Source organism: Anopheles gambiae, chromosome 3 (assembly GCF_943734735.2).
Source record: "Anopheles gambiae chromosome 3, idAnoGambNW_F1_1, whole genome shotgun sequence".
NCBI classification, from domain to species: Eukaryota; Metazoa; Arthropoda; class Insecta; order Diptera; family Culicidae; genus Anopheles; species Anopheles gambiae.
The window spans coordinates 12,780,573-12,804,314 of record NC_064602.1 but is presented as its reverse complement, the minus strand read 5'-3'; the positions used below and the strand labels follow the sequence as shown (position 1 = coordinate 12,804,314).

The 23,742-nt window shown below is 43.2% G+C and overlaps 1 protein-coding gene across 2 annotated transcripts in view; it reads left to right on the top strand.

Annotated features, from left to right (window-relative positions):
• LOC1275432 (T-box protein H15) overlaps positions 1-23,742 on the top strand; it is a 52,302-nt gene that overhangs the window by 13,674 nt on the left and 14,886 nt on the right. For both annotated transcript variants that reach the window (XM_314675.5, XM_061658206.1), the window contains exon 4: positions 21,669-21,954. In XM_314675.5, coding sequence (XP_314675.5) covers positions 21,669-21,954 — 286 coding nt within the window. The remainder of the gene's footprint in view (positions 1-21,668; positions 21,955-23,742) is intronic.

Here is a 23,742-nt window from a genome sequence, read left to right as displayed (position 1 = left end):
AAGGCTGAGACTAGGAATGTGGAAAATAGATATTTTTATTAATGCGAATGGCATGTTAGGTTCTGCAACGCATATCATATCAACGCTTTTTTGCAAAAGAACAAACAAACAAATCAGAGTAATGCTTAAAATTAAAGGGTTTAGCTTTATTAATGCTTTATTAAAGGGTAAAGGTCACAATATAGATGAAATAGTTGATTTCTCAGATGAAAACTGACTGTATATAAGAATCTTTTGTAGTTTCTGAAACTTTTTGGAAGTTTCCGAGTAAATCAGGTTTGCTGGTCCGCAATCTTTGAGTACTCTTGTAGTTTAAGAGTTGATGAGCTTATACATATGAACTTATCTCAACCAGTAACGTTGAATTGCTCAATGTTGAACATGACATGACGAAGTTTCAACTCTATTTAATGTGAAATGTAACGTCTTATAAAAAATAAGAAATGAATGATTATGTACATCAACAAAAACCTACAAGTATGGCAACTGTTTCATCCAATATAGGAATCAAAGGGATTTCTTGTACAAGAAAATATACCCAAAAAATAAGAATGAAAATGAGAACAAACAAATGGATCCATCTAGGGTACTTTATGTTAAAAGATCGAATTATTCATAAGTAATGAAAAAGTTATAATTTATCTTTCCGGTGCCAACACCAAAGTGATCAAATCATTCAATACAGAGGTTCTACACTCATAAACCTTTATGGTAGCCTAAAAAATGAGTTCCAACCATAAGTAAAATAGTAAAAACTACAACATTCACATCGAAAATTCCATCTGCTGCTAGCGCATACAATTTAATTAATTTTCGTATAAATTCAATCTCGTTTACTCCTAGCACATTAAAATCAAAAACCAATGTCTGGTAGACCCGACATTCCCCACCGTCGTAAAATTCCGCGTTTTGTGCTCGTCAGCTCACCTCCTGGGCGGGTTCGCCCGATATAGTTCAGCAAATCGGTAGACTATCGAACACCGCAGCGGTAAAAAGATAAGCTTCGATCGAAATCGCCGTTCCGTCGATCAGCATGTAATTAAAATTAAATTTATGTATCATATTACAAATTAAAAAAAAAAAAAACGCCACGAAGAGAGGCACAAAACACGCAGATTATCATCGATTCGGTGTCGTTCGAAAGTGACAAAACAAGATAATAAAAGAATTCCATCTTCCATTCACTGCAAGCGCGCAGTCGTCGTCGTACGCACATTCCTCCTCACCTTTCGATCGAGGAAGGCGCTGAGCGGGGGAGATGGATGCCGGTCGAGATGATCAGAAGCGATAAAGTCCGTTTTTTCCTTCTTTTCTGTCTGGCCTCTTTGCTTTCTTCTCGATGGCCTGCAGATCGATCTCGCAGGTCCGGTGCGCGTTTCAAGCTGGAGAAGTGACTTTACGAGAAGCCGTTTTATCGACGTTCGCTTTGTTTTGTGCCTCATCTCGTCTTGCCGAAAGCAGCCACGGCCAGCAGCCAACGACGATAGGCCATCCGAGACGATAATCAGTTCGATGACAGGTTTACTCGTTGTTTCCTGTTAATTTTATTAGTTTAATTTCCTTAATTTCATCGAAGCATACGATCGATGTTAGAGCGTGTAGGCTCTGGTGCTGACGGCGGCAGAGTGGAGTAAACAACACAAGACTTCCAGGGAAGTCTCAGCCTGGGCGCACCGCGCCAGGCAGCAGATGACGCGCCTGGCTGTGGGGTTTGCGTTGCTTTAGGCGTTAAACGCCATCACGAAATAAACACCTTCATTTGATTGCATTCAAAGCCCACTTTGACCCCGTCGTCAGGGTGCAGCATTCCTTTTGAAGCGGTCGTAAGAAATTTGATCCAAAAAATCGTTAACCATCGCTGCCAGCCTCCCGGTGGCCACCTCTGTTTTGCCACAGCGAATCCGGTTCAACCAGGCGTTCCAATGGAATGTGTGTGTGTGTCTGAAAAAAGATGACGAAGAGCATACGCGATGCTGGAAAAGAGAGAAGTAAAAAAAAGATCACCATCCAGCGTGCGCAACGTGTCTTGCGCAAATTGCCATCTAGTTTCTAATTAAGACCCTTATTTTTAGACGGCCAACCTACCCGTAACGCCTCATCGTTTGTGCGAGCGAAAATTGCCAACATGAGACCCCGGGGCAAGCTGCTGCTGGGCCAGATCGCGCACAAGATGTGTGACACTTTTGCAAGAAGGGGGCAAAAGAAACCCAAGGCGTGATTATGATTTCATAAGATAAATTTCCGATCATGAATGGACCGCAAAATTACACCACATAAACAATTTATATTCTACCTTTCTGGGGCGCTGGGAAGGGAAGGCTGCGGTGGCAAAAGGGAACGGAAGGGCCAAGAGACCGGCGGGACAGTCGTCGAAGGGTAGGGCAGACGGCGCGTTAAAAATATAAAGAAATGCAGTGCAGTGAGTCCTCCGGTCGGTCTAAGGAGGTTTCCCAGCTTCACACCGACGGGTGAGGTTCGTTTGTGAGCGTTCCCGGTTTTATCCCCGACACTACCACCACACACTGGCAGCAGGCCGGTTATTGCAGGGGGCCGCAAAAATGGCTTTCAGTGCATTAAATAAATAAACAGTCATTTAGTTTGATTTATCTTCCGGTGGCAACAGCTTCTTCAACCGAGCTCGTCCGTCCCGCTGCGAATGCTTCGCGCTGCCATCGTGCCATTTTGGAGGGCATTTTACACTTCTTGGCTTGGTTGGTGGTTTGAGCAACAAAGCACACGGGCTGTAAATGAAGGAAAAGGTGCAACACGGAAGATAAAAGCAGCACATGAGAGAGTGTGTGTTTGTGTGGCACAGGCGACCACAAAAATCGAAAGACAGAAGTTATTGCACCGTGTGCCGTGTGTGAATTGGCACCGAGGAAAGGCACAGCGAACGGCGAAGGCTGGTAAATATTTGCCCACCAATGTCTCATTCCGTCCTCCTCCGGTGTGGCTGTACATAAATTGGAAGCATTTGAATGCCCAACGGAAGAAGCAAGTCCTGGCGAAGGCGCCGGCTGTATCGAACAATCGGCCGTGCTGCTCGAAGGACACACGATCACCTGCCGGCTTGATCGAATTATAACGCTGCGAGTTAAGCGAGATTGATCGAACTCTTATCGATGGTGGACGCCAGCGGAAGGAAACCGGGCTGGGAGAGAGAAAGAGATTAGCCAGCAGGATGGCGTTAGCGCTCAATGAATCCACGGGAACGGTGTGTAGCGAAATACTTTAATGGACACCCTTTACGCGTGTCATTACAAGCTGGGCTGGTGGAAAAATGTGCCGTACAATCGATCAAGCGTTATCCGATGTGTTAATCGGCTGAACTTCCTGGGCGCCGTGTGCCAATGATAACATGGCCATTAAACGAAGAACGCCCGCTTTGGTAGCAGTTCAGCGGTCGATTTACAAGGATGTACCTGTATGATAAGAATCTATATTGTTGATGATAAATCGATGGTCAGAAATGAAGGTGTACGTATGATAAAATAAGGAAGTTGTAGGATCTTACGATACATCTAAGATATTCGATTATAATGCTTTATGAATGTTAAAATAGCAGATGTTAAAATAAATGCTTCACTGACGCTCAAACACAAAAACGGTTGCAAAGTTTATTTTTTGTTATTCTTTATTAGTCTTGCTTTGGTCAACTAAAAGCTATCATACATTGATCGATATATACGATGGTCGTATCAAAAGGTTTGCTCCGAAAAACTAGAGGAAAGTGCATTAATTCTTCTCGATTATCGTATAAAGAACAAATAATAATAACATCAACATATCATAAGTTTAATAAACGCAGTAGTTGTTGATGTTCGTGTACTGTAAGTAACTTGGTGCCCAACGATCAAAGCAATATAATCCATCTTGTATTTGATCTACACATCGTTTTATTCGCAAATTGCTTAACATTTCTGCATGTTCTTAAAGAAATATAACCAAAGAATCATTTTTTAGCTTTAATGTTCAGCTTTTAGTGCCTGAATGTGATCTTACGCTTATGCAAATCAAGCCAAACGCTTCTCTTGTTGAACCTGTATAAATGCACGGCTGGTACCGTGGTACAGTCGTCATCTAGTAAGACCTAACAACATGCTCATCGAAGGTTCAAGTCTCATATGGACCATCCCTACGTAGGAAGGAATGAGTTAGCTTGACTAACTGCTTTTGCTACATGGTTCCAATAAGTCTCGAATGCCTATATAGACCAGCATGACCACTTAGGTCGTTACGCCCAATAGAAGAAGAAATCCATCACCAAAAATATATTTAATCAATATATATTTAATAATATGTATAATTACATTGCATGTAATTTGGAACTAAATAAGTATTTGCTAAACATTTCGGCTATTTTTATCAATTTAAAAAAAACGTCATTCAATTCAAGCAGTAGTTTGATTATTCTTAATGTCCTGTTACAAAAAGTAAACAATCAACATTAGATATTTGTTATTATTATATTTATCATACATTAGATACCTTTATCGAAAAAGAAACTTCATAACGCCACAAGTCTTCCAGAAATATTCGCTTTACTATTATTTTCATGATACTGAAACCTCCTCTAAACATGGAACGAGAATTCAGTGGCTGTGTGATTAGCAGAACGATACAAACTAATTTACAACCTGTTTTCTACGTTCGCACGCTTCCGAAATCATAATACGCACAGACCATCGGACGCGCCGTCGAACGGGGCTGAACCATGAGACTTCCGGTCCCAGGCAGCGATCATATAACAGCACTGCCGGCAATTGTGTTTGTGAGTGGCATCGGCATCTTGACACGATGACTTGATGATCCCAAGGCAAATCCGGATACCAAAATAATAAAAAACAACCTTCCCATAGTTGATAAAACGGATACTAAACGGCTTTTCACTCGCTGTTTGTCTCCACTTCCATCATGTCGTGCTCGCATTTACGCCACCACGACGGGAACTGCTGACAGTTTCTGTTTGACCACGACTTCACCGCTACGATCCAGCATCATATTTTCCCAGACAAAACTGAGCAACCACGGGAAGCGACCGCTTTTTCTGGTGACCGTTCACTTCCCATGACGACTGGCCGTAACGAGAGTAGCGGACAGATTAGGAGCAGAGGATCGTAGATCGGTCAAGTACGAACCTGACACCCACTGACCTCCACCACTCGTTTGTACCGTGAAAAATGAGCTTTCTTCCGAAAAGGCTCCCATTGAAAGCAAGTGAAGTGCGACCAAGCTGACGAGACATTCCTTAGCGGACACCCACTTGAGGGTAATAAATTTTTCCCTAAACAACGTGTGACCTTTTTTTCTATGCTGCGCCGGCTTAAGTTGCGCGAACAAGATCGAATTTGCTACGGGTTGTGCGCGTGGTGGTGGTGTAGTGCAGTGTACAGCCTCAAGCGGTCAGTTGGCAGCTAGAGATGATGTATCTCTTCTTTTACAATAGCACAGGCACCTTGTTCCAAGGTTCCAATGCAAATGTGGCGTTCTTGGACTAGCGGGCATACGGTCCGGAGGCCACCCACCCAGTGCATCGCCGAGCAAGGCCGAGCTATGCAAATGTGCACTCACAGTCATGCTCTCTGTAGAACTTGAAGCCTTCAACACCTCTTTTGCGCGCCCTGGAATGAATTAATCCTACCTGCGACCGAAGGATGGTCGCAAGCGTCTGTAAACGGTTTTATGCGTCTATCTTGCTCTTCCTTCATCTGATCGCGGAATGCAACTAACGGTTACGATACACCTCCAGAGCCTTCTGTGGTGTCTTATCTTATCGTGCAGTCGATAGAAAACACGCTCGTTACATCGCTTCTGTGCGTGCTGCACCGACACGATGGACCGGACCGGCCGATTCGAACCGGTTGCTATGGATGGTAGCTTCCGTGCTTCGAGCTTAATCGCCGAGCGCGACTTTGTACGCGCTCTTATCCGTGTGTTCCTTCTGACCGTGCTTATCGGGGGTCTGGTGTTCCCCGATGGGATGGGGGTAATTTGCCGCAACATACATCGGACACGGTGTTATCGGACGGGCATTTGTTTCACATTTAACACACCCTTTCTTCGGCAGAGAGGGCGCTAAGGGAACTGGGTTGTATGACTGTGTGCTTGGTCGTTGTGATCAAAGGGGACATCCTTCGGCTGCTTCTTGGTGCCAAACAGTGTTGTACCCCCGGTGGTAGATTGCTATCGAACGTACATGCATTGCCTGAGCAAGGAGAATGTTACCCTTGCACGGTGGTGAAATGGTTACTCTTATGGGCAGTATGATGTGGCTAGAACTTAAGAGAAAACATTGGAAATTTAGAGTAAATTTAAAATATCAAAATAATATTGTAAGCATTATTTATCCTTCAACCATCGTTTCAGAGCATGATTCAGCACATGTTGAATTATAAATGAAATATCAAAACTCGCTTCCAACACACCTCTAGGGGATGTTTGTCTTTCGTTCGCTTTCTTCACCATTCGCCAAGTGCTGCCAGGTCTGCCCCAACTGCAACAACTGCAACGGCAGCTCCCCGTGCTTTAAGCTTGCCTTACCGTGCCACCGCAACCGAAAAGGAAGTGAGGAAAATTGAATGTCCGACAGCAAATGGTCATGTTTTTCGGGGTGTAAAATTTATTCGGTGCCGGTTAATTGTACCGCACGGGACGCCACAGCTCAGGTCTCTAATGCGGAGCCGGTGTCCGGTCTAAGCTCTCCAGGACGCCCCGGTGTATCGTAGAGTGGCGGGGGGGGGGGGGGCGGGGATTTCGTTGGTCGGCACTGCAGAACCGTTGGTTTGAACGGATGCCCTTGGTCCTTGCCCGATGGTGTTGAGTGTGTTGCAGTGGGCGCAATGGCGCTAACATTGTTTAAAGGTGCTTTAGCAGGGGCGAGGGCTCGTAAATATCGGTCCTGTAGCTTTACTTCGCGCAAGAATGTGGTTTGTGATTTTGTTTTCTTCTTCTTCTTCCTTAAACACCTCCACAACGTGCACCATCGTCCGTCGTAAATCTTACCTTTTGCTCCGGCCTTTCTTTACACCAGTTTAAAGTGATGATATTTATGCTGGGGTGTCACATTATGCACATTTTTGCGCTCGTCCATTTGCCACACACTCACAACATTGCCGCAACAAGGGAGGCGCGTGAGGTGATAAAAGATTGAGCCTTTTTGTTGCTGTTGGTTATCTGCTTTCCGCGTGTGCGTTTTTTTTTGTGGGGCAGGTGGGCTGGGGGTGCCTTGTGCAAATAAATAAATAAGCGATCGCGATCGTGCCCTTTTTGCCTTATCGTGCGGTGTGCGTGTGTTGCCTGTGCGTGGTAGCTGCTGCTGCTGTGCGGATGAAGGATGCTGTGTGCGGGTGTCCAGCGAGCCAACCCAAATCGATGGCAGTTTTTGATGGTGTTAGCGAAGGGGTCGGAAGCGCAGGGGGTGGCCTGGCACGATTTATGTTTCGACCGATCATAAATAATACGATTATGGCGCTCGGCTGGCAGTGTAGAGTAGTGTTGGAGGAGGCTTTTTTGTGTTTACTCGTCGCTGACTGTTTGCTAATACTGTTTTTTTTCGCCCGCTTGCTGCCGTCTTTGGGGGGGTGTCTGGCGTGTGTTTTGAAAAGTTCGAGAGGTGGGTTTTTTTGTTCGTTAAGCACTCTACCACCCTGCTCCTGCTGGTTTTGATTTCGCGCGGAAGGTTTCGCGCGCACACACCACACCAATCGATGACGTGATTGTGAAGTAACGTGCCACAGATACGCTTTTTTTTCTTCCGCTCCTGTTGTGTTAGGGGCAAAAATAATAATAATCACCAAAACCCGAGAACCCGCGCCACTGCGCCAAAGGGGGGGTTTTCTGGGGAGCTCCCGCTGTGCAGTGTGCGCGTGAGTGTGAGAGTCGGGCGAAGGCGCGCAGTTACTAATTGGGCATATTTTGAGTTGCCGTTTGCCGGCAGTCCGGCAGGCCAAACATTCGATGATGGTTTTAACGACCCGGTCAACACTTTGGTTAAGGTTTTTTTCTCCCGTGGTTGGTGGTCGGTTGGTTAGTGGGCCCTCGGTGGGAATGTGCTGGTGCCCGAACCACATTTAGCAAACGCCATTCAGCTGGTATTATTGCACTGGATTAAATGTGGAGCATCGTAATACGATTAGCTGGATTGTTTAATGCAGCTAATTGAATATCTTACGGATTGTGCTTCGGAAACTACTTTTGTTCAATTTGTATGAGGCGTGGTGTATAGTGTGTTTGATATAAACTTGAAGATTAGAAGAAAAAATATATTTGATATTAAATATTGAACCTGCGCGAGACTTTAGACTGCTATTCAATGTTTTAGAGAGCATTGGTTTAAAAACTTTTCACTTCACGGGCCGCATTGCTTCACAAATATCCTTGTTGAGGGTCGTTTTGATGTTCTTCTTCATTTGGCACAACAACCGTTGCAGGCCAAGGCCTGCCTGCCTGTACCACTTGTGGGTTTGGCTTTCGGTGACTTTTGGATAACCCCCCATAGCAGGATAGTCAAGTCCTACGTATGACGGCACGGTCTATTTAGGACTTGAACCCATGATGGGCATGTTATTAAGTCGTACGAGTTGACGACTGTATCACGAAATCGGCTGATGTTCCCTTTAGCTAATGGATGCTCGATTAAATCTACTTTTAATCAGAAAATATCATCTAAATGTATCAAAATTCAATTTCTATTATTGAACATCTATTTTACATTGAAATTTTGATAACAATTAACAAAAAAAAAATGAAGGCATGCGGCCCGCGGGACATAGTTTGGAGATCCCTGGTTCAGAGTTTTTTTTTTAATTTCTTTTAAATCATGTTAAATAATCATTTAAGATATTTTTTATATCAAACGTACAAAATTTAAGCGTCTATCTTCAACAAATAAAATAAATATCATTTTTATCTCTATGTTTTTTCTATAAAATATTTACGGTATCCGAATGTCAAGGACCTATTCTTTTGAATACCCTTTGCAAACAACTTATGCAAAATCAAAGATAAAGATATAAAAAAGAGGTCTGGAATTCGTCAAGTTTCGAATTAACAACCATTAAATTTTGTTAAAAAATTGAGCAAATTTAATAGAGATGTAACAGAAAAGATGATATAATCATAGGTGTGTAAATGTTTCTTTTCCAATTTAATAGGCTATTGGTTCTTTTCCATAAATTGTTGCTCTTAGGATTGTATGCTACATTTACCTTGAAATATGTTAAAATATTACATTAATACAACACAATCCATTGCAGAACATTGTCAAAAAACCATCCCGAAAGGTTCATTCTTTCGTTGATGCTTTTCTCTGTGTAAAATAAGACTGACGATTCAAACGAACAGTAACGGTTCAAACTTTTCTTTCAAAATGATAAAAAGAAACATTAAGGACTTGTACAATATGCGCCAAAATTGTCCATCGTTAGCCCTTGGTGCAGCCAAGCCCTACGCGCTAACCCAACAACTTCATCCAGTTCACTTTTTCACACATAAGCACCTCATTGTCGTGTGCGCTACGTTCCTTCCACCCCCTCTATACCGAAAGGAAGCACCTTTCCGCGTCCTGTTCGGGCCGTATCCGGTTGCCGCCAGTGTGCCCCTACCCGTTCCGTAACACCTTCACCCTTTACGGAGCCAATATGGGGCGCCAGTGAAAAATCCAATACTCATCGACAAACGACGGCGTCGACGACGGTGGACGCTCCCGATCGATTGTAACATGCAAATCGATCATTAGCGTCACGGCAGCAAAAAGGGTTGTTTCATAATTTTCGTTTATGTTCATGTCACCTTGCCGCAGCCCCCATCATCCCCACTACAGCATGCTCCCCTCTCTCTCTATCCCATCCCGTGCAAGACGGTGTTATATTTTTATTACAGCACTTGGACGACCGTATTTTGTACATCATTTCCCTTTCGGTTACGTTTCACAAGTTACCGCTCAATCAATACGCTGTGTCGCTGTCGCTGCCCTCGATTGATTGAGGGTGGCCGGAGAAGGGAGTGGCCCGTGGTGGGCACACAAAAATGGCCACTGGGCGACAAAAATTCAAACGACAATGAGTTTCCCGTTTCCCACCACGCCGGCCGCACCATTGAAGCGTAGCGAAGTCGTGTTCAACCAACACCATGGGCCCACCTTGGGTAATCATAATTTCCGAAATTAATGATCCTTGCTATGACAGTTTGAGCGTTTCACGGGACGTTTTTCTGTGTGTTTTTTTTTCTCTGGTGTATGAAATAGTACGTATCGATTCAATTTGATGGTGGGAGTGTTTGCGCTGTTCGTTAAGAGATTACTGCCCGCTCGGTAGGATATCATTTAACGTTTGCGTTGGTGCGGGTTTGTTTCTGTGACCGATGCACAGAACCACTTCTTTTAAGGCTTTTGAGTACAACCAAAACTGACAGCTGCACAGAAATGTTCGAAATTAGCCCGAAATGGTAACGACAAAATAAGCAAGTAATTTGTTTGATTGAAGCTTTTACACTGTGAGTGCAATGCTTTGATGAGACAGTGGAGCACTATCAGCTGCAGTTGATAAAACGGAGTTTTGTGAGAAGAATGCATTTGGCATAAACGCAAATAAAAACAAAGTCAGTCAAAGCAGCATGTCATGCACAACGTTTTTCGATACGATAAACAATCGTTTCTTTGCTGACTTTGGCCTAACCAAACCGACACTCAACCCTGAACGACAACAAAAGTGGTAGAGAATGGGGCACGCCAAAATATCATTCAATTTGCCACTCCCGCCAAAAAGAGTGTTGCCAATTTGTGTCATGCAAATGCATGCAACTACACCGACACCAACGTGCCAAAAGAATAAATGGTTGCCATCTTCCTTTTATGTATTACGGTACATCACGAGCAGCTTGCACACTTCCCACAAAGCTGTGGCTTTTGATTTGGACAACACATTTTCCAATCCTTCCCCCCGGTGCTCCCGGTTGCCATACGATCGTCGAATCCTGGTCACGGCACCGCAAAAATTGATTGAGCACCTTCGAGCGCTCACTGTACTGCTTCGGGACAGGGAGATGCCCGCTTTTTTGTGGGTCGCAAATTAAATTGATTAAGCCAAATGTCAAACAATCGGCAAACGGGACTCGGGAATGCCGGGAAGTGATGGACGAACGATTGGCATGTGAAATTGGCAGTCACGGGTCTGGGCATTGTTGAATGTGTGTGTGTGCGCGCGCGCATCCCTGAAACACGGATGACACACGAAGCACGGTGAAGTGCATGAAATCCTAGAAAGGTGAGAAAAATGGCATCCTACCAGGAAATGGGGTGTAAAAAAATACACTCACACACACAGAACAGACCCATTCGAGGTTTTGGTTTGGCCAATTTCGGAACTTCGGCGAGTACTTGTGTCGTCTTCTGTGGACCGCAGCAACGGGAAGCGAACCCTACATGACACAACGGCAATTGCCGGTATCACCGACGTTTACCCGACTACCAGTGCGCTAATCTGTCAATCAAAACATTTGCACCCTCCACCAAACGAGGATGATCGAGCATTTGTGCGTGTGTAGTTTTTGGGTTCATTGCCTACGTCAAGCTGTCAAAACGGTCACCGCGACGGTAACGACGCGTGAGCTGTCTCCATTGATCGGCCGGCGGGTAAGGACGGAGCAGGGAAGCTTTGCTGATGCTGGTTGCAGGCAGGAACTGGACAGAAATTCTTGTCACATTGTGTGTGGAGTTTTTTGTGTTCTTCTACAGAGCAATGTTTCCGCATTTCATTTTTTTCTGGGTCCAAAGTCACAGAATCTTTTACAATGATTTTCTGGATGGTTGGCAGCTTGTTCCATCCCCTGTCTCGTCCCATCTCGGGCACCAATTAAAATGTAATGAAACATTCATGCTCCAGCAGAGTCCGGTGGTCTAAATTCTGCACACAAAAAAAAGAGGCAGCAGTTGCGTTGCGATAAATACTTTAACGACCCCGCTCTAGACCCGGATGCTGCCAAACTGGCTGCCACAGTTGCTGGTGCTGCTTTATCTAATTCGTGCATTGTTGAGCAGCTCGTTTGCTGGGTCTCGGTTTTTCGTATTCGGTGCTTTATTGCCGCCATTTTCATCATCCTCATCAAGGGCTGACGGTAAAGCAGGCCGTAAAAATGGGACCAGCGCATCGATGGAAGCGATGAACCGTGAGATTTATCGCCTGTGTCCCGGTAAAAGCGTGTATCTGCCTCACCCCAAACGGAGGACGCTGCGTTTTTTTTTGGATGGGGCCCTTAATTAATTGCGATTGTTTTCCCCCGCTCCGCTTCTTTTCATCTACCCCACCGGAGAACGGAATGTGAGATCGCATAGATCACAATTCGTACGGGAGCGGCAAGGTAAGTTGGGCGTTGCTGGCTCAGCTCTTAGGGAGCGTCCGTAAATTTTTGGTTTTTGTTGAGTGTGTGCGTGTTTTTTTCTCTGATTTGAATCTTTATTGAAATCAAATCAGTCGCCATCATGGTGATGAATTTGATGAATTGTTAAACGACAATTCTGGCGGCCCGATGTAAACCCGATGGGAGCCAGGCTGGGAGGTTTAATTTGAGGATTGGTTTCCGGTTACGCTGGAGCGTCGTTGCAGCGATTGGTGATGGCCGAAAGCGAGCGTGAATGTTTTGTTAATTGAATGGGTTGTTTGGCGATGTTTGTGTATACATAAGATTAACGGCTCATGGTTGGGAGGTTTCGAGAAGGAATGTTTGTTCTCAAATTGTTACTAAAAATCGTAGAATTCAATGTACCAAACTGAAGGAAAGAACAGTGATATCACCAGATTTTAATCAAAGATTGGTAAACATGTCAGTCTGCGGACGATAGCTAAGTAGCGCTCATGTTGTTATGAAGATCTGCAAAGACTAATTGTTACTCTAAACGAAATCAGGTTATTTTTTTTTCTCAACGATCTTTGAAATTGACTTAAAATGAATATCATGCCGAAGGTTGTTTCTTCTATAACGAGGTGAACTGATTTATTTCCGATCTGATCTGTTTCGCTTGAACACACAAAACTGAGCATCTGGAAAAGAGAAATACAAAAGAATAAAACCTGTCAATTTTGAACATCTTTGAACGCTCATATTAAGCGGAACGATAGGAATTTTTGAACAAGAACGAATTTCAATGTCTGGAGCTACGAAAATCGAAAACGGAAATGAAAATCATAACGTAAAATTGAGTCACAAGTGCGTTGATAGTAGCAGATATCGTTATAGAGTTTATTTTTGGATAATAGCTCGAATGGTTAACTTATTTGCTGTTTGTATTGAAATAAGTTAATTGTTAATGGAATGATTGTTCTAGGTAGACAATAAAAATGATGTTTCCAATTTGAAGTTCAGAATTACAAAGACGTCACATATTAACATGTTCAAATTATATGCAGTTCTCCAGGAAAGTCCGTGAACCATCAAATACATGAATTACAATAAAAAGTACAAGATTGCTACACAAGTTAGTGGTAAAAGCTAAAATGTGTTCCGAGAGTGAACAAAATAAGTCAAAATAGCATTAGGATATTGAAGACGCTTTCGTTGCACGCCTACACTCACGAACAATTAACACTTTCGCGTCTCACCCATGACGCGTCTTAAATATTCAAATCATACATTTCATCAGCAATAGCGCATTTTAAAGTAAGACGCCACACAATTTAAATATTGTACATTTTTTTCACCCCGTCACGGCTTCGTTTTGTCATCGCTTTCCCCGTGGCCCCGCCGTGTGGCGCTGAAGTTTTGTTTTAATTTGCTCCCAAAACCCGTTGAAAAGCATTTGTCTTTTTGTTCAGTTTTCACCGAAAAACCATCGAATGGAAATCCAGATTGGCCTCCGGGGCCCCCGATGCAAACGTGCCACCGGGCTGCGATGATTGTGATCTTTACAGTACGTTGCGTACTGTTTCAGTTTTCTCACCACGCGGGCATCCATCAGCATAAAGCTGGCCGTAATCGGTGGTGGTGCCATGATGAGTTGGCAAAACAAAACCATTCGCCGAGGCGAAGAGTTGTAACGAACGTCCTAAAACAAATGAACGTAGCCAGCCCCAACGCACCGCCCTCTTGGCTACCATCCGAGCCCGAGAAATAGTGTTGTATCATTTTCATTAAAACTAAACCCATCAACTTCACCTCGCGTTGGAGTAGTCGTGAGGTACAGCAGCAAAAAAGTGGCCCCCGAAGTCTACGAAGAGGTCTGAAAAATAAACGCTTCCGGAAAATTTCCGAACCAGCTGAAATGAGGAAAAGCAACACGTAGCCATTCGTCGTGAAATTGAATTTCATTTCTCAAGCAGTTGTGCGTCGTACATCAGCTCACACGTTTCCATCTGTTTAAGTTTTCTTTATTTTCTGTTTCCATAACTGTTCCATTTGTGTGCTTGTTTTGAGCGAGTCATTACTGGCCGCTTTTATGATGATCCTCGCATTGTTCTTGGCACAGAATTGGCCATTCGGTATTATTGTTCTCTGTGCCCCCTTATAACCCTTCAGCTTGTGCAAAGTCCACCGTTGGAGCGATATGAAATGTCCGGCGCGGGCCGAAATAAAACTCAAGTGGTAATGGCGTGTAAGAAAGTGCTAACTCACCCAGTCATCAAACGGGAGTTCCTTGAAAAAAAAAAAGCACCTTTCCCCCCTGTGCATGTGCAACTGAACTGTTGTGTCAGCGTACAAAACAAAACGTGGGAGGCCGATGGTGATTGGGTTGGCATTTGCTGCTCCCATTCGTTTCATAGTTTTTCAGTTATTTCAATATTTATTTACATAATTTCAACGATTGCTAATTTCGGGGTGATGATGCTCCGGAATTGATAAGCAAACCCTGGCTTTTATGTGAAACGTTTTTTTGTTGTTGTGTAATGTAATCAAACGCCGACCCCAGGCAGGCAGAATGACCACGCTGAGTGGTGAGTTGAAAATAGGGTGCTAATTATTAACGTAACTGTGGTTGCTGATCGCAACGATCGCGACCAAGGATCAGGCGAAGGATTTTATGTGCCCCCTCTATGCAGTCCCGTTTTGTCTATTGCTTCTCAGCACTATTTTTCACCTCATTCTCGGTGGAAACCGTTTCATCTGGAGAATATCTTACCGCTTTATTAATGCAGCGAATTAAGCGTTTTAGTATGCTTTCGCATGTATCCATAACCAGCAGGCTTTACGACGCTGCCCAAGACCTATCGGATCCACCGATCGAAGTGTTGGTTTGGTCGGGGCCGAAGAAGGGCGCTTTAAGTGCTGGTGCTGGCGGCTCCCGGGAATGATTTACACATTTTTACGCATACCAAATGTTTGTCCAATTGTTGGGAATGCTTCTGGTTCAGCGAACCGGGCACGGTTTTATTTTCCTTTCCCGTTCCCAAAACAGTGGAAACCAATCTATCTCCGAAGGAACTTCACATGAGCGTTTTGGAAACGGGGAAACAAACAATCTAAAAAGACAGTAAAATACAGGCAAAGTTTTAGAACAAGGCGAAGGTTTTGTGAGGTTAAGGTAAGGTGTGCGAGCGACAGTGACTCCATGTGACCATTCCATTCTTACTACGCGAGCTTAATTAGCATAATACGGATCATAAAAAAAAGTATGGAAGTATACCCGCGCCACCATGCGCGTCTCTCCGCTTTTGAGTCATAAAATCAGCTGAAAAACTGCTTGTCCGGACATGACCTTAACATAATTCATTTTCGCTTTCGCTCAGCAGGTCGCGCCGTTGTTTGTGTTTACGTGTTTTTTTTTTGGTGTGGGTTCTGGGTGAGCTTTCCTTCTCCCCTGGGCTTCTTGGGAGAACCGCGGGACAGGAGCACACACCTGTTTTCATTAGCAAATGAATGCGCTTTAACGTTTTATCGTTCTGTGAACGGTCTGTTGTGTTGTGCTTCGATTAGCAGCCGGGGATCGGGTAATTGTTGTTTTCTCGATTAGAAGCTGGTGGATGGTGAAAAGGAAGGGAACATCATTCTTGGACTGGCAAAGCATTAAATCATAAGTTGTGCTGCGGTTGTGTTGTTCGATTGATTCGGTGTGCTTTGTTAACGATTCGGTAAAATCAAGCCAGTTTGTTGGCTTTGCGTAAAGCTTATTTTATACTGAATTGAGGCTGATATGAGTATGATACACGATTTTATAATTCTGTTAGAATTACACCCTTATTAGGAATGTGAACGAAAAATTACAAAGTTTAAGAAAATATAAAAAAAAACTTTAATACAGGGCTCAAAGCTTTATTTCCTAAAATAATTCATTTATTTGCTCTTAGCTCTTATTTTCAAAATTTGGATCGCTTGCTTATAATATATAAATTATCATGAATATTCTCAATCAGCAAAGAGAATCCACCTGATCTTGTAACCTGGCGCTACGGCTTAGTTTGTTGCAGCTTATCTCCAACTAAAACGACCAGTTACATTGTTCCGACGCGTCCGAAAAGCTATTTCTTTCAGAAGATTGTAATTTATTAGCTCCACACAACGTAGAGAACAAAACGGTGGACAACCTTTTCCAAAAAAAGATGACCCTCTGCTGTCTCTCTCTCTGTCCCTTCAATTCCAGTGAGCCTCGTTCGCCAACATGGGCATGTGTCATAAATTATCGCATTAATTTAATCAACTTGCCGCTGCGTTCGATCTCGATTTTGGGCAGCAGGACAGCAAACTGTAACAGCTGATAGAACAGCGCTGATAATGTTTGATTACAAAGACAACATCCTCAGCCGAAAAAAAGATGAGTTTCGTTAGTTTGTTGTTGGTTGCTAATCAAAAATTCAAATCGCACTCGTGCTGCCTCTCCGCTAAGGTGAGTTGTGCTTAACAGTTGTGAAAAATGTTTAATTATCATGTTCGCTCAAGGACATTTTGGGCAGCGCTAGCTGGTAGAGCAGGCGATCGGGGGCTAAATACCGACAGCAAACACATTAATCGCGAGTGCGATGAGTGAGGATGGGTGATGGAGCGTATTTATGAAAATGTTGTGAGCGCAAAAAAAACACACACACATACACAACACAAGCAAAGGGCAACACGATTGCGCTATCCCAAGCGGTAACTGATGCTACTCGGCTCGGTACTCTCCGCAACCGCAAGGCAGAATCAAACGCTCATCAATCATTTTTCGCGCGTCTGCAACTGCAACTGAGCATAAAGCGGACGTTCAACACGAGGTCGGTGTAGAACTGTGTGAGCGATGTACACAGTACATCGACAGCATTGTAATGTAGGGTAGGAGGTGTTGGAAAAGGCTTGTTGGTTTTTTCATACGATTGCAAGCTGCACGTTCGGGGCGGGGGAAAAACAAAGCGAGATGGAACTGTTTTAAAACCATAATGTTGATGTACAAGTTTAAAAAAAGGAGGGCAAACAAGCGAAAAATCGTATTGCACATGGTACATTTATGCGCTTGTATCAACACATTCACGTACACAAACACATACACATATAAAGCACCATCAAAACAAATGGCAAAAGTATCTGTTTATGCGCGTTTCGCTCGTTCCCGTGATTAATCTGGTCGCATCAATCAAAATGCAGTGCAAACACACACACACAAACACGCAGTGGACATGAGAGGAAGTGGAATAAACTGTAAATGGTTCGTCCATCGAATGGAACGTTTTGCAGCACGAATTAAAGGATGATAAGAAAAAAAGGGCTTAAGCAATGTGAGGGAGGCTTTGACACGGGAACGAGGACGTGCAATGCGTGTTTGCCCAAGGAAAAGATGCCACAGAAAAGAGGCAGCAACATACTGCAACAACACACGGACAGAGATCGCAGACCAAATGGCGGTCCTTCTTGCATTGCATGTGGCTGCGACGAGACTGCTGATTGCTGCGTTCGTGCTCTCGTTTGGCTGGCTGGTTCGTTGGGATTATGTTCTCGGGCCTTCAACCCATTCTACCTTGGTGGGCGTTACGCGGGCTGAAATTGATGCACGCAAGTCAAATAAAGAGCCATCAAAATAAATTTTCTTTGCACATCATAATTCATTGTTGTGAATGTTTTGAGTTGGATGAAGTGAAGCCAGTGCAAAGGCGGTTTTTCGTAGTGAGGACTTTTTGAACTTTAATGGGGTTTTTTGGGATAGAAATGATTATTTCTTAAAATAAGTAACAAACGAAAGTATTTGTTTTATATTTAGTTTTTCCACACTCTCTCCATCATAAGCCTACGCTAACCTGTTTTCCCAACACTTACGGAAGCGCAGTAGCAAAACGGGGTACGCGAATGCGGCTGCCCGCTGTCGAACAGGCAAGCAAATGAGAGAATCCAATTGTTCCGGAGACCGCGCGGGTGTAACCGTTTGACGTTGAAAATGAAGCCAAATAAATTGCAAACCATAATTCATCGGTCGCTTAAGCGGGCCCAGCGGCAGCCAGCAGGCCACCGGGCTGGAAACAAGCTTGGTAATTATTAACAAATTACTCACCCGCAAGCGTGTAAGCCTGGAGCACCGTACAAACAAAACCCACTTTGGAAGGTGAATCGGAATCGATTACCTAGGCTAGAGCGCGCTAGAGTGTGGCCCAGTGCTCGGCAGAGCCAGCCAGGCAGCCAGCGGTTTTCCTTCCCCAAAAGGTAACAATGCAATGCAACACTCGAACGAGCGCACCGAATCGTGTACGATAGAGCGAACAAAACAGGCGTTAAATCGAGCAGCCGCGTGTAAAGAAAGGCGTATGAAAAATAGGACCCACTTCATTGCTATAAACCCATCACACAAAAAGGGGAAAAGAAGAGAGAGAGATGCGACTGCCGGCTGGAAAGGTGAACGAAAATAAAAGGGATTTCAATTTTCCACCTCATTTCATGCACTCCATTAGGCCTCGAACCGAGTTGACCATTAATTTCTTGTACGCTTTTCCTCAATGAAACGTTCTCAAGAAAGCATGCTGAGCACGGTGGGAAGTGGCGGCGCGGTGAGTCCATTTCAATTTGGATCGTTTTTTTTATTTCGCGCTGCAATGTGGCGATGTGCAACATAAATGGTGCATCGGGCCGTTGCGCCAATGCACTTCCTGTGTCGCTCGTCTGGGTCAGAGATGATCCTTTTCCCCCGGGTGGTGGTGGTGGGAGGTCGAGTGAATCAGCATCGGATGCGCCCCTGAGCTGGGCAGAAGTCATCGGTTCATAATAAGTGAATGATTCCCGTGGACACCTTTGGGAGTCGTTGGCGTTTTGTGTGCATTTTGCGCTCTATCTCTCGCTCTCCTTCTCTCTGCATACTGAGGTCTCCTGGGTCTGTATTGCATCGGTTGGCAACGTGGCCAACGAGGCAACATACAAAGTAATGACAGATGTTATTAATTTCTGTTCCCACCTTTAGTTTTTGCTCACCTCATTACGCGTGGCGCTTTTTGATCGCGCTTGGGCGTTGAGTTGGCGGCCACCAACGTACTTAAATATTATGATATAGCTCAATTTCCTCTCCCGGGTGTGCAATGGACCGGTAGGACGTTGCATTTTATGTTGCTGCTGCTGTAGTAGTTGTTGTTGTTGTGGTTTTGGTGCTTTTCACAAGACCAATGCTGCCCAGTTACACCTTTCAACTTTGTTCGTGTACCTAATTTATCTGACGGACAGTCTGGATGGTTTTTAAGATTCAGAAAACAAATTGATATAATTTGATTTTTAGATTGAAGTTCAGCATTCAACTTATCATTATGTATTTAATAAATCTGCTTATGAGGTCCCCTTATGCCCCTTATGAGGTATAAACAACTGAAGAAGTATCCTATTTAATTAATATCTATTACTAACTAGCTTAGCGAGAGCTGGCGTCAAGATGATAAAAAAAGAATAGGGCAGGATGAAAATTCAAGACATGCACAACAAAGGTTCATCAAAGGTATACTGTAGCCTACTAAAGTCAATACTTAAGAATACTCAAGCATTCATCATAGTTAGTATTTTGAAATTCTTCAGAATTCAGCAGATCTAAGGAGTCAATAGAGTTCGAGAGTATTTTTGCCACAAATACTCTTTATGTTATAAATTGATTCCATAGTTTTGTAATTTGCAACAACATGTGCAAGAATTACAAAATCTGCTTCCAAAACTCACTCTTTATAACTATTAAACCTAAATTATGATTCACAATCCATCTCGACAACTGTAAAATATAGAGTTCAAGGAATAAGTAATTAGGGTTTCTGAAGAGTTAAGTGAAACGAATCTTGCACAGTATTACATAATTTGACATTTATGTTCCGGAATTATAGAATCCATTGCAGTGCATGTTACAATTATATTATTTCATATAAATTGGGGTAAAATTGATGTTTCATCTTATATGCAGGATTTGCCTCTAATGGCTCCCTGAATGTGAATAAATAAAGAATGAAACTACGTTTTTGTTGAAATTACTTACTACTTCTTACAATTACTTATTACTTACATTACATTCTCATGTTCGACCTGTAGTCGATTGGACTACAACACTTTCAGGGGCTGTTCAACACGATTCATTGTTGACAAATGAATTGATTCAAATTTTGGTGATTAAATCATTGAAATAATATTATCTATTGTCCTTCTTCAAAATGAAGCCTATTAGTAGCTTACAATATTTAGCTGCATGTATTTTGTTAAATTATAACAAAACGAAATGGATCCAATAGTTAACATTTCCTGCAGGATGAAAAAGAGCAAAACCATCACAAATAAATAAGAAGCAACAGACAACCCGTGTTACAATTATGTTTTCTGGATGAGGGTACCATCATCATTTAAAGTCCATCCGCACGCACTGTAAAAGGCGATCATTTAATGCATCGATCATTTCAGCTAATGACAGATGTCAAACATGGACCGACTCTTTACCCAAAAACAAGGGGTTATTTGTGTAATGCCGTCGATCACTCTTACCACACGATCTAATTCATTTAAAGTACAAAATGTCAGTTGTGATCTGTTGTCGTCATGGCTCGAAGAGGGTAGCATAACAAAGCTCCACAATAGCTGGCAAAGTGCTGGAAAAAATGAAGTAGTTATCGTGGTTATAAGAGAAACAGCCGCTTCAGTAGTTTCCGACCGTCTCCGTCACGAACTGCAGCTTTTTGTGTAAATTGAATTGTTGTCGATTACATTTAGCTACAGAGTAAACAAACCAAAGTATCGGAAAGAATCGGCACCGGCACACACTTATCATTAGCCAATACCAATTACTTATGCTAATGATCCCGATCCCCTCCCCCACTCTCTCTCTCTCTCATAATGGGATGCTTTCCTTTCTCCATCGAGCAAGGCAAGGCTTGCCTGGCGGAGCATGATTATTACCCGTAGTTTTTTGGTTAATGAGCAAGATCGTTCCAGTTGATGTTGCAGCTTGAAAAGCACATCTAAATCGATTGATGTGAGGCGGGGGAGGGTTGGGTGAGAGAGAAGATTCTCGAACTGACGTGACGTGAGATATTATTCAGTAACGAGAAGCATAATTTAAAACGTGTTTAAAACGTAACGCATTAAACTAATGAGAAGGATGGATGGTACAGTTTACCTTGATGTGAAGGCCAATTAGCGTGTCATCATGCTTGTCTGGAATCATTTTTATAGTACATTGAACTCGAAAATTAATTAAATAATTGAAAAATAATATAATGCACTTTTTTTGTAAACATTTTTAACATTCTCATTCCCCATGCACTCTCCCATCTTTCCAGCCGAATGTTTCCGACCGTGCGCGTCTCGTTCTCGGGACCGCTGCGCCAAACGACACCGTCCGACCGGTACGTGGTGCTGCTCGATGTCGTACCGATGGACAGCCGGCGCTATCGGTACGCCTACCATCGGTCGTCCTGGCTGGTGGCCGGAAAAGCTGACCCACCGCCACCCGCCCGCCTGTACGCCCACCCGGACACGCCGATCGGGCCGGACGCGCTCCGCAAGCAGGTCATATCGTTCGAGAAAGTTAAGCTCACCAACAACGAGATGGACAAGAATGGTCAAGTAAGTGGAAATGTGCTGTAATCCGAGTGGTTCAATCCTCCACTCCTTCCTCCAATCCCCCGATCACGACGAAACCGTGGCTTTTGTCGTGTGCCCCCGATCGTATTACGTTACAAGCGGGGCCCGGGGGGAAATGTAAAGCTGAACGTTTTGTAGCCCGGCGACATTTAAACCCAATCCAGGCGCCTGCTGCGCTAACGAGATCTAGTCGAGCCGGTACGGTTAATCTTACAACGAGCAGGCCCAACCCCCTGGACAGCATTTACGCAGGGTCAGGTTCAGCCAGAACTTTGTGCCGGGCGTGCTGCATATTTTTGGGAGGAGCGAAGAAATTTGATCCTGCCAAAGATTTTCGATGGCGCTGTGATGATGTTCGATAAAACAAAACAATATATTATCGCTGCTTTCTTCGCGGCGGGCACGAGTTTAGTGTTTTGGGCAGGTTTTGGAATGAATGTTTGTTTTCTATCCGTTTTATGGATTTTCAGTTTAGAATTGAAGAAGGCACGTTATGGCATGGGATGGAATATAAATTTTTGATCATTTAAATTATGGAGCAAATGGAGTAAATCATCTTCAGCAAATGATCGCACAGCTTAAATTATTAATTATTGTTAATCGATCAGACATTTAGAATGTGTCTTAAATTAGTAAGTTAAACTTATTTCCAAGATGATTTTGATGAGTTTTTTTTCCAATAGGTTTCTTTCAAAATCCAAACAAAAACCACATCATAATCAACTCGAAAAAACCTAGGCTGAGAGAAAGTAATGATACGAGCTTAACTTATAACATTTGCATTAAAAATGGGCTTTTCCGTATGGTTATAGAAAATAAAAACGAATACAGATAATCTACTTTATCTAACTTCCCTTGGAAGGTAGTCATTTAAGCATATTCGCAAAAATAAATAATTGAACGAAGACATACGAGTTGGCATGTTTTTAGATTCTACCACCGATTTTTCTTAATTCCTCAGCAGTTTTCGCGATAAAATTGCCGGAATAGATCATACACATCTTGTTGGTTCAGAAATTTTCTATAGGACACAGCTGAGGGATGATGGACCGGTTTGCTGACTTGGGTATTGAGTCCACTAAATCAGTGGACGTCCGTCTCGTGACACGTTTGTTGATATTTCCGGTATTTTTTTTTCACTTTTTGGCCGGTTGACCTCCTGGGCAAGCGAACGCTCTGAATGTTGTCTAATAGTGCCAAGATATTGAAGATGCTGGAAAGGGTTTGCCCGACTATCATAATTTGTCCGGACATTCGTCGTTACAGGGTGACACTTCCGAAGGAAGTTGCTTCACTTTTTATGCCATTACGGTTAGAGTATGGATGATAGAGCCTTCAAATTTTGGCTTCTAGCTCATGGGACACTAATATTGAAAATGCAATGAACATTTTGTCACAACGGAAGAAGAAGAACCCATGAAAAATGGACAATTTTTGTCATTTTTTTAAATTGCAATCTTTAATAACCTACAAATATGCTCAACAGAATTCGAGACTTGTAACAGTTCCTCAAAAATTGATCCTTAATCCTCTGCTTTATTGAAAAATATGCTCGTATACGCAAGGTGTGCTTTTAACACATTTTAACTAAAATTAAATTAAATTAATTTAGTTGCACAAAGAATCATAGTAAAATCTAAAAGACGAGAAGCACGAAAAGCTCTTCATCACGAAACACTCTCTGCGAGGTAATGCTCGATTACCTAATCCCGCTATAAACATAGCTAAACAATTTACCAACTATAAACTGCAACAGTGGCACAACGATAA